This window comes from Motacilla alba, chromosome 4 (genome assembly GCF_015832195.1).
Source record: "Motacilla alba alba isolate MOTALB_02 chromosome 4, Motacilla_alba_V1.0_pri, whole genome shotgun sequence".
Lineage (NCBI taxonomy): Eukaryota > Metazoa > Chordata > Aves > Passeriformes > Motacillidae > Motacilla > Motacilla alba.
Window position 1 is genome coordinate 38,886,649 of NC_052019.1, and position 15,697 is coordinate 38,902,345.

Consider the following 15,697-nt stretch of genomic DNA (forward strand, 5'->3'; position numbering starts at 1 on the left):
AATTTTGGCCTCTTAAGGGATATTCTTGGAAGAACCCCATGGGAACAGGCCCTGCAGTAAAGAGGAGTCCAAAAGAGTTGGTTGATATTCAAAGATCGCCTCCTCTAGGCTCAAGAACGATCCATCCCAATGAGGATACTTGGGCATAGGCAGCAAGAGATTTGTATGGATGAATAACTCTGGTTATTCAGCTCCTTGAGCTTAGGCTTGAGCCTCAGCAGGGAACACACAAGCGATGGAAGCAGGGTCAGGCTGCTTGAATTAATATGGAGAGGTTGTCGAAGTAGAAATGAGACAAGGAAGGTCAAGGCCCATCTGAAATTAAATCTGGCCAAGAATGTCAGGGAAAGCAAAAAGGACTTCTTCAAATACATCAATAATAAAAAGAAAAATAAGGGTAATGTGGGCCTGTTACTAAATGGATGGGGGACCCTGGTAACAGAGGACACAAAGAAAGCTGAGTTACAGAATGCCACCTTTCCATGGGCCTTCACTGGCAAGACCAGCCCTCCAGAATCTCCAACTCAGGAGACCAGGATAAAGGCATGTTGTAAGAAGGATTTTCCCTTAGTCAAGGATTGGATTAGAGAGCACCTAGTGGTGAAGACTTGACATCCACAAGTCCTTGGACCCTGATGGTGTGCATCTGTGAGTGCTGAGAGAGCTGAGCAGCATGGCTAGACTGCTCTTGATCGTCTTTGAAAGGTCTTGGTAATGAGGAGAGGTGCCTGAAGACTAGAAGAAAACAAATGTCACCCCAATCTTCCAAGAGGGCTAGAAGGAGAATCCAAAGAACTACTACTGGCTGGTCAGCCCCACCTCAGACCCTGATAACGTGATGGAACGACTCATCCTGGGGGCTGTCTCCACCCACATGGAGGACAAGGAGGTGGTCAGGAGTAGTCAGCATGGATTCACTGGAGGTAAAGCAACAAAGATGGAGAAGGGACTGGAGCATCTCTTATGAGGAAAAGCTGGGGGAGCTGGCCCTGTTCAGCCTCAAAAAGAGACAGCTGTGAGGGCATCAGTGTCTGTCAGTATCTGAAGGGAGGTTGCCGAGAGAGTGGAGCCAGGCTCTGCTCAGTGGTGCTGAACTATAGGACAAGAGGCAGTGGGCAGAAACTGATGGACAGAAAGTTCCTTTTGAACATGAGGAAGAACTTCTTTACTATGTGAGTAACCAGAACAGGTTGCCCAGAGAAGGTGTAGAGCCTCCCTCACTGAAGAAACTCAAGGCCTGTCTAGTCTCATGTTGATGAGCCTGCCTGAGCAGAGAGGTTGGACCAGATGACCCACTGTGGTCCCTTCCAACCTTCCCATTCTATGCTATGGTAAAGAAAATGATCCAAGAATGTGAAATCTGTGGTTTTAAAGTGGGTTAATCCTGTAGATGAACTACAAATTAAAATGAATCTTGGTAACAGAATTAATTTAAGCTATTTCATAGTATTAAATAGAAGCACAATCTCACTTTTTATAGTTTTCTTAAAATTAAGAACCAGGGGAATTTCTGCGTCAAAACCACCAGCAAATTTAAAATGAATTTTCCACCCCTGTAATGTTAGTTTCTACAGATACTTTCTAATTTCATGCTGTTATAATTTAATGACATCCTTATCATACTGGCATTGAGACCTCCTCTCTCTGAAGCAGTGAGAGAAGTTTTGAAGCCAGACAAGGTGCAAATTGGACATAAGGTTAAAAATTTTCTAGATATAGAAGTTTTTTAAAATTAAGTTATTGTCAGTAAAGCAGGTTACAGAATAAAATACTCAAAAATCAGAGAAATTATAGTTTTTGAAATATGGGTATTTAGACAAAGATAAAATTTTGCTTGGAGAAGGAGAAAGGGGTCATAGCAGATGATATTAGGAGAGAAATAGCAGTGTGTATATGGAGAACAGATAGCCATGTGAAATAAAGGGAAAAATAGGGTATAATCAATGATAGACACCTGTAGGAAGTTGAGAAGAAATTTCTTTAAAAAAGTGGTTTGGACGAATATTCATTTGCGGGTTTAAATTATGTCTTACATTTTTAAATGTTCCTTAAACATTCTAGCAGCTGAGATTCACAAAACAAATAATGCTTATCAAGCATGGCAAATCTCTAAATTGAAAGATTTTCAGTATTCACACAAATGGACTTTTTATTTTTTGATCACAAATTGTTCATCTGTCTTTTTTTCTTCATCAAATAACAATTGAGAACACAGTTCATAGCATAATACTGTGTACCTGAATATCTGCATTAAAAATAAACAGTCCTGGTCTTCCAGTATAATTATATGTGACTAGTAACAGAAGCAGGTGGGTTAGCAAATAATTTTCTTTTTTGCAGGTTTTTTAGAACAGTTTCCTACTGTGTTCAAGTTCAGGATCTCTTTGATGTTGGTAATCAGACTATAAGAAAAAAAGAAGTCTAGTATTGGAGTCCTGTACTTTGTTCAGCACTAAGAAGAATTGGAAATAACTTAGTTTGTGCACCCTGGGACAATGTTTATGTTTTTGCTGATGATAACTAGCATTTTCCAGTCATCCTTTCATAAAGGAATATGCTGATCCAGACTGATCTTTAAATCAGTCTGTGCTCCTGCTGCTGCCCAATTTCTTTTTCCTGTTCTACCAGTGCTGTAACTGGGTTGCTTGTACTATTGAACTTTATCCTGTTTCTCAAGTTCTCATCTAGAAGGTTGTCCAAGTCTTCCAAGATTGTGCCCCCATCCTCCTGTGTTGACTGACAGCTTTGAAAGCTGGCCAAGACCTTGAGTCTTACCAAGCTCTTACCAAGCAATGCTGGAACTCTTTAAGATTAATGAATTCAGGTTTGCAGCATTTAACCCGAAACTGAGCAGGTGGATTCCACTGCTTGCTAAATTTTCATCTGTCTTTAGTAAAGACTGTGAACCCCACTTTATGTTAGAGAGCTGTTTTGTGTATGTCTTTTAGAAGTGGGAAATAATAGTTTTGTGGCAGTGTGTTTATTTACCTTTTACTCTGAAGAGGCATATGGACAACACCATTTAAATTTTGTGTGCTGGTGGAAATGAGCAGCTAGGCAGCATGGCGTGTAGATTACTTCCACTACTACAAATGCAGGAACATAATTTTATATATTATAAATACATATATCAATATATATTGTTATGAAATGATGCTGCCTTTAAATTGCCAAAGGTCAGCAACATTTGTAAGCAGAAGGGCGCCTGAAAGTTGATTATGTTCCTCACACCTGAACTACAGAAGTAATAGGATCTCTGAGTACATGTGGGCATACACACAAGTTGTGTATTGCAAAGTAGAATAAACATAGTAGAAGTTTTGTCTGTGTAGTGAGTAGCTAAGTGTCACTGTAGTATAAATAATTTCTTCAGTGGACACTTTAACAGCATAATTTCAGTTCTTTTTTAGTGTAAATTGGTTAAATACATAGTCTGCCCATTCTGCCTAAAAGTTGGTGATTTGCTTTTTTTGGTTGTTTTTATAAGCTTTAGTTACATTTAAACAAAAATTCTAAATTCTAAAGAGCTGTTCAAGTTACTGGCAGTTTTTAGACCTTTACAAGTCTTCCCTCGTTCTCTATTTCAGGGGACACTGTAGTGTGATGAGGGAATAGTATGCTTGGTTTAATTTAAATAAAGTAAGCTTAATGCAAACACTACACTGAAGGTATCCATGAAGGTCTTTGTGTTTGGCAGTGAAAATCAGTTGGTTTTAATTCTCTTTGCTTGGAGATAACAAAGATAATTGGTTTTAATAGCTGGGGGCAACATTTTACCTGATTTATCGCCATTCTGTCGTTTCATATCTCACTTTCATCAATCTAAGTTTTTTGGCTGGGTCAACTTTTATTTGAAGTACCAGTCATATTTTAATTCAGTTTTGGCTATTACTTTTTTATTTTTAACTTGTTTTTTGACTTGTATCATTCCATGACCTTGGATTTTCAGGTGTTCTAGAAATGTTCTAAGATATTTTACTTAGGTAATATATCTGCACCGAATATACAAGCAGCAGATAGATTCCTCTGTGTTTACACTGACTTCTGTTAGTCTCTCATTGGAGGGGAAGATGACCTGTGCTTAGTGATGCTGTTGATGAAACTATGTGTAGTAAAGTACAATATCCTGTGAATGGCAACGTAGAAAAATATCCAAAGATATTAGTTTAAAATTTTCAGTTGATTGCTTCCTTGATACCTTTAATACACCTCTGTTGCTCTAATGCACCATATCACATTACGTGGTACTTCTCAGCAGTTCAGTCAATTGCAAAGCTGAAGGAGGCAAGGAAAAAAGCTGCCAAAACCTCCCTAAGGATCTAGTAACATGATGGCTGCATTCCAGTCTATACCAGCTTCATGGGGCATTTAAAAGGCAACTTCTAATATGATATCTCACAGCCACTCGTTCTTATTTGTGAGGAATGCAAATTCTACTCAAGTTTTTAAAATAACTTTTGAATTTTGCTTCTGCTCTGCTAAGGACTCACTTGAACATGAGTTCTGCTGAAAACTTGCATTCCTGATGCTCCTCCATTTGAAGCCAGCCCCGCAGTGCAGAACAGTATTTAGGACATACTCATTCAGATAGAAGAGAGCAACAGGTTTTCCCAGTCCCATCTGGAATCTGCTGCTTTGGACTATTTCTGTTTGGCTAAAGATGTCTTTCATATTTGCCCTAATTCCATGGCTAACTTTGTGCTTCTGTAGGCTTAAGGCTTGGGAGAAAATCTAAGGAATTTTTCATTGATCTGAGTACTTTATTTGGTTCTAGTGTCAGCTTCAGGGTGCTGTGGAAGCCCAAGGGATTGGTTTGCAACAGTCCTGTTAGGTCTGCATTAGACTACTGCTAGTTGCACTTTTAATTTAGGTGTTAGAAGCTTCTGCTAGATAAAGTGACTATACTCATGCCAGTTGATCACCTACTAGTATTCATTGGCTTCCACAGCTGCTGTAGAGTTCAGACTTTTGTCTCTGTACCTAAGTTGTAATTAAAAGAGGAGCAATCCCTGTTGGTAAAGGGAGCATAGCATGCACAGTGTTTCTAACTCTTTTGTTTAATTTTTAGGGAAAGTGAAAGTCATTGCTAAATCTCAGGACCACAGACTATATGTCTATACCTTTTTGTATATTGTGTATTTGTAGCCAGTGTGTTTTTTGATAAATGATGTGGAGTCCAAACACCCAACTTGAAAGTGTTTTATGTCCACAATGATTTTTTTTAAAACTTCAATATAGCTTTTTGCTGGAAGATCATATAAAAGCTGCAGTACATTTTATCTAAAGATGATTTTGTGTGAGTAAAAAAGAGCTAGAATTACCTGTTTATGATAGTGTTATTTATGCAGGTAAACTTATTATGTTTTTTTTCAATTCAAGAGACTTGTACAAATTTTTCTGTAAGCGATGGCAGGGCTATTATATATAAGCAGAGCTATTATATATAAGCTGCCAGTGAACAGCCAGTACACTAGTACATTGTTTCCTTGCAATTGTGTTACAAAAGAATTGTACTGCTGTCTTTCATTCTCTCATCGGCACTTGCATCACCATGGTTGAACCATTAACCTTAGCTGATCAGATTGTATTCACAGTTCAGAGCAGTAGTCTTGTGTAAATGGGTATGCTGAGAACATGATGTGCTCCTTAAATTAAACTAAAATCATAGTGTGTGTGGATGTGTATGTAGGCTTATAATTCTAATCCCTTTTTGCTGTCAGATTCTTGTGGAAGTGGCTCTAAGGATGTTTTGTGCAGGGAATCTATGGGTCCTGAGTACCAAGGGGAATGTTTTGGGCAACTGAAAATAAAGATTTGGATTCCTTGGCTTATCTGAGTTGGGATTAGTAGGGTTTCAAGTAATAAGTGAGAGGAGGGAGGGGTGGTACTTCTCTTTTCTGTAGTTACTTGCTTCAAGACCTGTGAATTATATTAATGAAAATCAGTTACTAATCCACACACAACACATACTCCTTTTCTCCACCAATATCATGTTCACGTGCTCCAGGTGAGCAGTTCTCTTTTGTTTTTGTTACCCTCCTGAGATTGAAACCCTATCATGCTGCTTTGCACAGCAGCTTCGTACTTCACTGAGCAGCTGTCACACTGTCCTTCAGGTGAGGCACGGCACTGAAATTACGACTCTTTGGGTGGTACGTTTGCCAAAATTAGTGCTCTTTAAATAGGACACCACAGCCTGTTCACTTTGGAGGATGAGTGGGAGTAAATACATTTTCTAACAAGAAGGGTTGTGTGTGTAAATATAAAATCACTTTGTTTATAACTTAGGGATTCTGGGAGCTAAAAACACATAGTACACTGAAATCAATAGTTTTGTTGTTTCTTTAAGATGTGCTCTGGTGTTCTGAGTTCTTATGTGTATTAACACCTGTGCAAAAGTTTTATGTTTTATAATTCTATCATAGTAAACTTGAAAAAGCAAAGACGGAAAACTAAACTTAATTCTAATGAAAAATGATTCCAGCCACACCTCTGCCACTGACTTTTACAATATGCATCTGTAGATGTCCTGTATTTTCTAACAGCTTTTTTACCATGGAGCAGTGGTGATCTCTGTATTTCTTGGTGTAGCAGCATGAGGCTTGGTTGTTCTGCCACTTATTTTAGCACTTCCGCTGAGAAGAGCCATGTTCAGCATATGTACAGGGGAGGCAATTCCGCATGAATTTGAAGTCTCCACATGGTGGAGAAATGTAATGAGTGAAATAGTTGAGCAGAATGCACATGGACCTACCTAATGTTAAAATACAGCCCTTGTTTGGAACTAGGTGTTTTTGTTATGCACGTATCGATGTCATAGGTTCACTGTGGGGGAGGAAAGGGGCCATGCATCATTTTAGAAAGAACTAAGTACATCACGCCCTGTAAGGTCTTTATTCTGGCTAAAACAGATGGGATTGAAGAGATTACTGGTTAACCCAGAAATCTCTGATTTAAATCTCAAGTTCATATGATTTCAAATGCAGAATTATTGGCACAGTATCAAAAGGCAGGTTGACTTTTTAAAGCTTTACTGGATACAAAAGCATTTACAGGAAGGGTCCATTTTAATACCACAAACCCTCTACTTTTCTATCAATATTTTTGTCAAGGAAGTGAGTGATTATCATGACAAAGCAGAGTCAGGTTTAGGAATTCTTAATCTAGTTGTGCCTCAGAGGAAGGAAAAGAGTTTTTCTGTGGCTTTAAAACACTCTATTGAACTAAAAGGAATTTCCTTTACATTATAATCAAGTTTAATCTTAAACTTTACTATCCTGGGATATAAAATTTCTTGTCTTTGAATATTTCTGGAATAAATTTTTGATTTACCACTGTCTTGATAGAGCTGGAGCTTGTCTTTTTTTCCTTTATTTATACTGAAAATCTCCCTGTGTACATTAGCAGTTATTTAAACTTACATTCAAACTGATTTTGGAATATTGGAAATTAAAAATTGAATTAGCATGTAAAACGTAAGTAAAAACGTATAAAAGGAACTGTGTGAATGGCAATAGACTTAATTTTATTCTTTGTAAATCTGTTCCATGACTATAGATATATAGAATATATATGTTATAAAGATGTGCACATATACTTATATACTACTTGCAGCATCTCTAAACTCCTAGCACAGATTGTTTCTTTGTTTAATGCATTGATAAACTCTTCTCTTACAGCCTGTCAATATATCTTAGTGTAAATCAGTGATGTAAAACCAGGATGGCAACCTGAACTAGATCTCAATTTACCTCAGGCTAGTCGCTTGTAAGCTCTATTAACTCAGACTGAGAAATAGTAACTAAAGTAGTGGAGTAGTGATTCAACAGTATTTTAAATCCTCCCCACTGGCTTTGTAGGAGAATCCAGGCTGTTTATAATGCTATTATTTCTTGTCAGAATTATAAGTGCTGTTCTGTACAGCTGGAAATAAAGATGATGTATTTCAGGGCTTGGGTAATTTTTTTTTTTCTTTAATTGACAGTATTTTAAAACATTGTTGGTGCCTGGTGGGGAATTTTTTTTTTCTTTCATTCCTACATTATTTATACAGAATAATCTATATAGCTAAGAATTTGACTTCTGATCTAATAATTTCTTTTCCATTTTTAATCAAAATCAGTTTTGCTGGAATTCCTGATATTTATGAAGAATAATAAATTTTTAGAGAAGTATAAATGGTAGGAGTTTCCTTTCTTCATATCCATTTTTGTAGTACAACACCTGTGACTTTCTTCTACTATTTTGCATTTTAAGGGGAGGGGAAGTGCTGAAACAGTTTTCCTGAGTGTTTTGCTCCACAGTAACTGAGAGCACTGAAGCTGTTGGGAGGGAGAAGCTCACATAAGTGACATTCTCGGGGTGTGTGTGACTCCTATAAAGGCACGTGTGTTTCTGCCTCTGGCTCATTCTGCTGAGCTGGCTTCTGGCCAAGTCTACGGAAAAGATGAGCACAGCAAAGGGTTAACTTTTTACTATCAACCTCAGAAAGGCACATTTGCAATCCCTCCCAGTCTTGTCTTCCTTTCTACACCTCGCTTGCTCACCGCTACTCCTCACTTCAAGGCAGATCCTTTGACCTAAGCAGATTACTGTAGACGCATGAAGGACACAGCAAGCTCTCCTGTGCTTTTAAAGGAGGAGATTTTGCCTCCAAAATAGGACACTAAGCTTTTCAGCCTTCTGCTGCCGCACCTAGCGGGCACGAGGCAGTGTCTGGGGGTGCTCAGTGGGCTCCTGTGGAATCGGATGGGAGACAAAGCAGAAGTGGCAGCTGCTGCAAATGTGGGAGCTGGTGCCGTTAGCGGGAAGCGATTGCTAATAAGGGCCTGTGAGACCTGGGTTTCCTTGGTTTCCATGACAGTTATTAGGTAACGCAGAAATTGAATTGTCTCCCACAGTGCTCTTGGGGGATAGTGGTATGGCAGGGTGCTCCAGGGACACAGACTTGCAGCAACTCATCACTCTAAGCATGTGAAACTCCCAGGATTGTTGTGCCTTACTTCTTTCTTTGCTGTGTCTCGCTTGTGTTTGCAATTTGCTCTGCTTTGTTGATTTATTTTTTCTTTTGATGGAAGACCCTGGCTACACCGTTTCTCAAATAATATTTTCCCCTTTTTATTTAGAGCTGAGCTTGGCAAAGAGAGGATATGAACAATTATACAGGTGGGCTACTCGGGGGGAGTGAAGATATAAGGCATCCAAACAGGTACTGGCAACCTGCAGCTCTGTAAGAATGCCACTCCAGCAGATTTCTGTAGTTCCAGCACGGGAGACTGCCAGCAATGGGAGAAGTTCAATGGGCACAAACAAAGAGAAGAGCAAGGAGGTGGAGGTAAGAGGAAGGTTTCAGTTTGCTGGGACAGGGTGATGTGCCTGTGGTAGGCAGTGGGTTTGGCTGCGGAGTGGGATGCGGCATTGCTGGAGCGCTGCGGAGCGCTCCGGGGTGCAGCTGTAGCACACGGCGGGGGGTGCTGTGAGAGCAGCACCTCAGCCTTACAGGGACAAGGAGCCTGCTTCAAAAGTCAAATAAATCACTGAAGGAAGTTACAAACTGTGTCGGGGGGTTTTAATGCTTTCCTTTAAGTGAGTGCAGCCTGCTAGTACAGGCAGTCATTGTTCCCTGTAAGCTGTCAAGTAGCAGTTTCTTTACAATAGGTTGGATAAAAAAGTAGTTTCAGTAAAATTCCTGTCTTTGTTTAAAACCATCAAAAATACTGTACTAAATCCGGTCTTTCTAATGTAAGTGTCCTATAGGTATAAGCTTAGTCTTTTTACCATTTAAAAGGCATCAGTATTTTTTTTGTTTTTTATCTTTGATTCAAAAACATACAAAAGCATTGTTTCATCAGTAAAAACTGTATCCTGTTGTCTGCCAGTTAAGAAGAAACTGTAGGTTCATATTACATTAATGGTTAGTACAAAAATAAATACAGAAAATCTGTGCAATTTTAATGGTGTTTTTACCTGTAGGATTCTCTTTGGCTGTGTATAGATTAAATATGTGTTGTGCAAGACCAAAAAAAAAAGCATTCCTTCCAAACCCAAAACATAAGTAGTCTGTTGATAGATATAGCAGTAAATGTATGTAACGTAGACATCTGCTTTTTACAAACATGTTTCTTGTCTCTGTGCTTTTCTTTTCCTCTTGCTGTATGGAAACCAAGGAACTATTGGGAAAACAAACATTATGTCTTTTAAGTACTGTCTGAGAGACTGTGACAAACTGTATCCCTGAAAGAAGTCTTTCCTCTGGTGGATTGTGTGACATAGTTTTCCAGAAATGGTTAAGTTCAATGGATGGTTGATATTTGTAAGAGGGCTGTGTGACTGTGGAAAAGTATTGTTTGGTGGTTTGTCTTTTTTTAAATTTTTAAATTTAAGATAATATTTTTGCTCAATATTTAGCTATGACAAGTTCACTGAAAATGATTTTTCTGTTTTTCATTTGAGCACTATGATATAAGTAGCATCCTTCCCTGAAAGTAGTCTCCAGTTGTTAACTGGTAGCACAGTCATAAGAGTTATAATATTTTGGGATTTCTGTCCTGAAATGGAAAATTTTGGTTTGGTTTTATTCTTCCATTAATTGATTAAAGGTGAAGTTTCAGGTGAAAACCATTCTTTGTGTTAAGGCTCAAGGTATGAAAAGCAAAAAGATATCATGTTACCTGCCTTAAATTGTCCTCTGACATTCTTGTTTTAATTTGATCATTAGAGTTGACTGAAGAATACATGCAGTGTTCACACAGAAGTCAGATAAATGTGCGACTTAACTTAGAGGGGAGGGGGAATTGCAGAGATTCTGAGTTGTGAGAATCACATCATGCACTTTTCTGTTTTGTTTTTTCCTTTTTCCCTGTGTGGGCTGGGTTCCATCATTTCAGCAAGACTCCAGTGTCCCAGGAAGCAGTTTCTTCTTGAATGTTGTGGAAGTTGTATAGCAGAAAAGAGGAAAATGACATGTATAACTAATTTCATTAAAGTTCTCTTCTAAACTTAATATAAAAAGTACTAAACACCAACCCTACAAAACTCCACGCCAAACTTAAAGTACATGGTACTCATTGAAATGTATTTGCCAAACTGCTCTCTGCTGGTCAGAGCCTAATCATTCTGTTTAAACTTCTGTTTATCCTATAAGGCTTCTGGCTGGAATTCATGCAGTGTAAAAACTCCCCTGTGCTATTGATGGAGCTCGTAGCCGAAGCACTGAAGACTGCTTTCCCCATAATATCTAGTTATGTAAATTATGATGATGTTCAGGTTTGTTTTGCGGATGTAATTTGGGAGTAGTGAACCAACCTTTTTGTTGTCTAGACAGAGATTGCTCAGGCTTGTGTATATGGTGGTCTACCCCTGCATTGTATGGTTCTCACAAAGGGAGACTCCCCTAGCTGGTCCTCAGTGTTTGTATTGGTGAGGATCTTCTGGGTTCATGGTATTTTGATATTGTTTCTGCAAGTACCTGCTTCCTCTGCCTTTCCATTAGCAGGCTTTTTGAGGTGGAAGCTAAGTAGTTAAATGGGCTTCTAGCTGAGAGCATCAAGCTGGTTCAGGTTCAGGAAGACATGGAAAAAAGAAATGTCCAAAAGGTCATCCAGTTGCTAGGGTTAACTACTGTTAGGATTGTATGCCAAATCCTGTTATTGCTGAAGAATTTTATGTTATGTTCATACAACAGCATTAAAATTTATGAAGAAGAATTCATCTTCTGTCTAATTGCAGAGCTGGATGCAGTGGACTGTTTCCAAGTTCATGGTGAATTTGTAAATCTGCCTTAGTCATACACAACTGAGGTTCTTAATGATGCGACTCATTCTGTAATTCTTTTCTGTGATTTTTAGATGCTTGTACACATGCTTTATCTGAAGGTTTTATTATGTGTCTGCATACACTTAGAGATGATTGCCTAACACTGATCTGTCATTAAGGATGTTAAGTGCAGTATCACATCAGAGCCCCAGGTGCCCATAGTGGACCTCTGGCCAATATTGGGAGTAGAGGTGTGATAACAATGTCTACAGGAGTGTTTACAAGCAAACTTTCTCTGCAGTGTCCTTTGTGGGAGTTAAAACTTAGTGCAGGCCGTTCCTGCAGTCCTTCAGTGATTTGCCTCAATAATTAGCAGAAGTTGTAGCTAATAATGGAATTTACATCAAATTTAGCTATAGAGCCTCTTTGAATGTAGCCTAAAGATAAAGTAGGTTTTTTCCATAATGAAGCAGTGAAGGTGCTTAGATGTTGAATAACCTGTTGCAGCAGCTGTACACTGCATTTCCATACACAGGTATAATCTTCTGCAAGTTTGTTTCACTGATTTTAGGAAAGCTCATCAGTCATTAATGCCACTGGCTTTGCCCCAAACATTGAAATGTACAAGCTGTCTTTCTTACTCTTTTAGTAATGCAGTTGGAAAAGTTTGTTGCAGAAATGAAGACTAATGTATAAAGTGCATTCATAACATGATGTACCTTGAGTGTCTGTTTTCAGAAGAATTTACTAATAGAACTGTTGTTCAAAGTGAATAAAGTCAGTAACCTAAAGATCAAATTATGCCATCAGGTCTACAAATTTAGTTAGTTTTTTTTTTTTAGTACATAGACTTCAGTGCCTTGGGACCAATGTAATGGTGACATATGACCCCCATTTTATATGTATATAATATTTCAACAGTTACTTTGAACTTCTGGTTTATTTTCTACGCTGTAAATAAAATGGTAAAAGAAATGTATATGATTCCTGAAGAACATGGTTGAGGAAGTGCCTCCTCTGGCTCATAATTTTATTATTTAGTTGTGAAAATACACTGTGAAGTTCATAAAGTAGCCTCAGTTTACATTGGCTTTTGTACAGGCATGAATTATTATTCTAGAGAAAGTTAAGTACAGAAAGAAAATTTAATCCAGTGAGAAAATTGGACAGGCCCAGTGAGTGAAAGCACTAACACTAACAAAGAGTTTGCAAGGGTCATTGGATGAACTGCCATGACTACTGTGGAAAGCCAGACTTGAATGTTGTACACTTTAGAGTGGTAGGAGCAAGTTTGTAAAAGTCAAAAATTGTCATGGTATGGTAGAGAAGACACTCCTTGATGCCAAACTAAATGTGTAGATACTGCACCTCTCCAGCCTAGGTAGTTTTCAATACATGGTACTGGAAAATTTACATGTCTCCTGAAGGTAAAAAATTTTAGAGTAGAAAATAACCTTAATGAAGACAGCAATGGCAAACATCAGTCAGTCTTGATTTGGTTACTTTGCAAGACTTTGAATTAAATAAAAAAACCCCAACCAAGTAACCTTTGTAATATGGTTTTCGGACATATTCATATGCTAGTATGGCTTGCTTGTTATAGAGATGAGTCTTACTCTGTTGCCCCAAAACCTAACCCAATATCCTAAAGATGGTGCAAAATTTGATATTTTGTAGTTAACAAGTAACAAATTAGCCATGCTATTGTTGTTTTATTTTTGGTTTTGATTCTTTGCTTATAACTGGTAAATGGTTTTCTTATGCCTACTGTGTTTCTCTGATCTTAATATTCTGGCAGAGATGATGATGAGTATTAGTTTCCTTCACAGAAGTTCACAGAACGCAATAAATGGCAAGGAGGAATCCTTACTCCACTGTGTATTGGACTTTGGCATGAAATTCAGTTCTGCACCCCGCACAGTTCTGTGCTGTGAAGGAAACGTGGGACCTCTCTGTTCTTCAGTAGAGTTTTCATGTTCTGCCTTCTCAGAAGCAATAAGACAGAAAGAGCCCTGTTACTTTGGAGGCTTTAAGCTACCTGGGAAATACTTGGCATTTATGAAGGAGTATAGTAAATTCAATTTGAACTTGGTGGTTTTTCTGTACAGTTTGTACCTTAAAGGAAAAAAAAAAAAAGAATATGTTGCTTGAAATTATGTATGCTCACTTGTTGCGGAGAGCAGGCATTTTTTGGTAAGGAGATGTTCAAATCAGAATTGAGACTGAAACCTCAGGGGTCTTGTGAATGGCACTTTTGAGTGACTGCTAATGTTTATTTTAAGCACCAGACTAGAGTAACTGCTAATGTTTGCCTTAAAGCTTGTAAGTAGTTTAGGAGAAATTGACATGTTTTTTAAAGGAGGAAGCAGTAGCTAAATGTTATTGACGGGAATTAATTGTTTTACATTTATCTGTGTTATCTCACTTGTCACCTACTTAATTTTGAATCGATGTAATGATAGACGAAATATTTTTGAGGGCTTAGACTTCCTTACATGTTACAAAGAAAGTGCTTTTACATTTCTGTTATGCGATTTTCGTGGCAGTTGTGAAGTACATACAGAGATATTTGATACTTGAAACATGTCTGTCATTAAGGAGAAAGGGTAAAGGCTTTCTTTACATGTTGATGTTATTTTATTGCCTTAGAACCTTAAGCCAAATGATGTATTGGGTTTTGTTGTGTTTTTTTTTTTTTTCATCTGGTTGTTTTGGTTCTGGGATTGTGTGTGTCTGTGTTTTGTTTGGGTTTGATTTTTGCTTTTACACAGGGAGGCATAATATTTAGGGTAGCTAAATTTGTTGGTGGTTTTGGTCACTTTATCAAAGGTTGAGAATAGTGCAACTTCTAATATGTGACAATTTCACTTATACCAGTGCTAATAAAATAGCTTAAGGCATGTAATGCAAGGAATAAAGATCTTAGAATTGTAGGATATTGGTGAAGTAATACATAAGCCAGATAGATGATTTTGGTTTTGTGGCCGATTATCTCACATTCTAAAAATTTCGTAGGTATAACTTAACAGATAAATAGAGATGGTCATTAATTACTTAAAATACGCTGGGATTTTTTTTTCTACAGGAAGGGTAGGGTTGTTTCTTTTCAATGACAGCTGCCTGGGAAGAGTCATGTAATTACAGTCTTTTTAGGAGGTATGATTTTTTTATTCAGCAAGAGATGTAGGGAAGGGAGAATGGGGAGGGGGAACTCTAGCTTATGAATCAGATTACTGATGTGTTCTGACATGTATTGCTTTCCCTTCATAGTTTTTCTTAATGTAGAGCTCATGTTGAACATGATGTCATCCACAATTTATTACAAAATCTCTCATCCTGTTTATCATCATTATTATATGGTATTTCTTTTCTTGACATGACCATTGTTTGGAGTTCAGTGCTATGTTTGCAAGGAAATCCAACTGCATCTGCAGTTTAAGTCACTTCCTAGTGAAATTTTTCTGTATTTTTGTGGTGATAGATTGCTCCTGTGATCAATGGTTGAAGCGCCCCCAAAGTACACCCATAAATCAGCCTGTGGCATGCTTAGTTATCTTTAGGATCCTTTAGAAAATTAAGTTCTTTATCAGTAAGTCTTCTGGTCCCTGTTTGGGAACTGTTATTCTTTTGGTCTGCCATGTGATGCTTATGACAAGCAATTTCATGATAGTGAGAGAAATGGGAAATGTTAACATGCTGAGTTTGTTATAATAATTTTGAGACATTGTTTCTTCTTTATATTTCTGTGAATAAAAAACATTACTGTACCACCAGTAAGAAAATAAGAGATTCCTTGCTGTGCTTTTATTAGCATGCTTTGGAGTAATGCAATTCTTTATAGGCTGCTTTTCCTGATAAGATTATGCAAAGGCTGCTGGCTGCATGTTAATTTTTTTTTTTTTTGGTCAGGCTTGTTATGAAAAGTACATAAAAGCATATTTGT

At 37.8% G+C, this 15,697-nt stretch overlaps 1 protein-coding gene across 9 annotated transcripts in view; it reads left to right on the plus strand.

Annotated features, from left to right (window-relative positions):
- MARCHF1 (membrane associated ring-CH-type finger 1) overlaps positions 1 to 15,697 on the plus strand; it is a 224,655-nt gene that overhangs the window by 87,666 nt on the left and 121,292 nt on the right. For 2 of the 9 annotated variants that reach the window (XM_038136201.1, XM_038136202.1), the window contains exon 3: positions 9,126 to 9,334. The exons of 3 other annotated variants lie outside the window; for them this stretch is intronic. In XM_038136201.1, the coding sequence (XP_037992129.1) occupies positions 9,236 to 9,334 (99 nt within the window). In that variant the 5' untranslated portion in view covers positions 9,126 to 9,235. Of the gene's footprint in view, positions 1 to 8,404; positions 9,335 to 15,697 lie in introns of those variants that run through there. 4 more of the 9 variants (XM_038136199.1, XM_038136204.1, XM_038136200.1 and 1 more) reach the window with 4 other exon arrangements.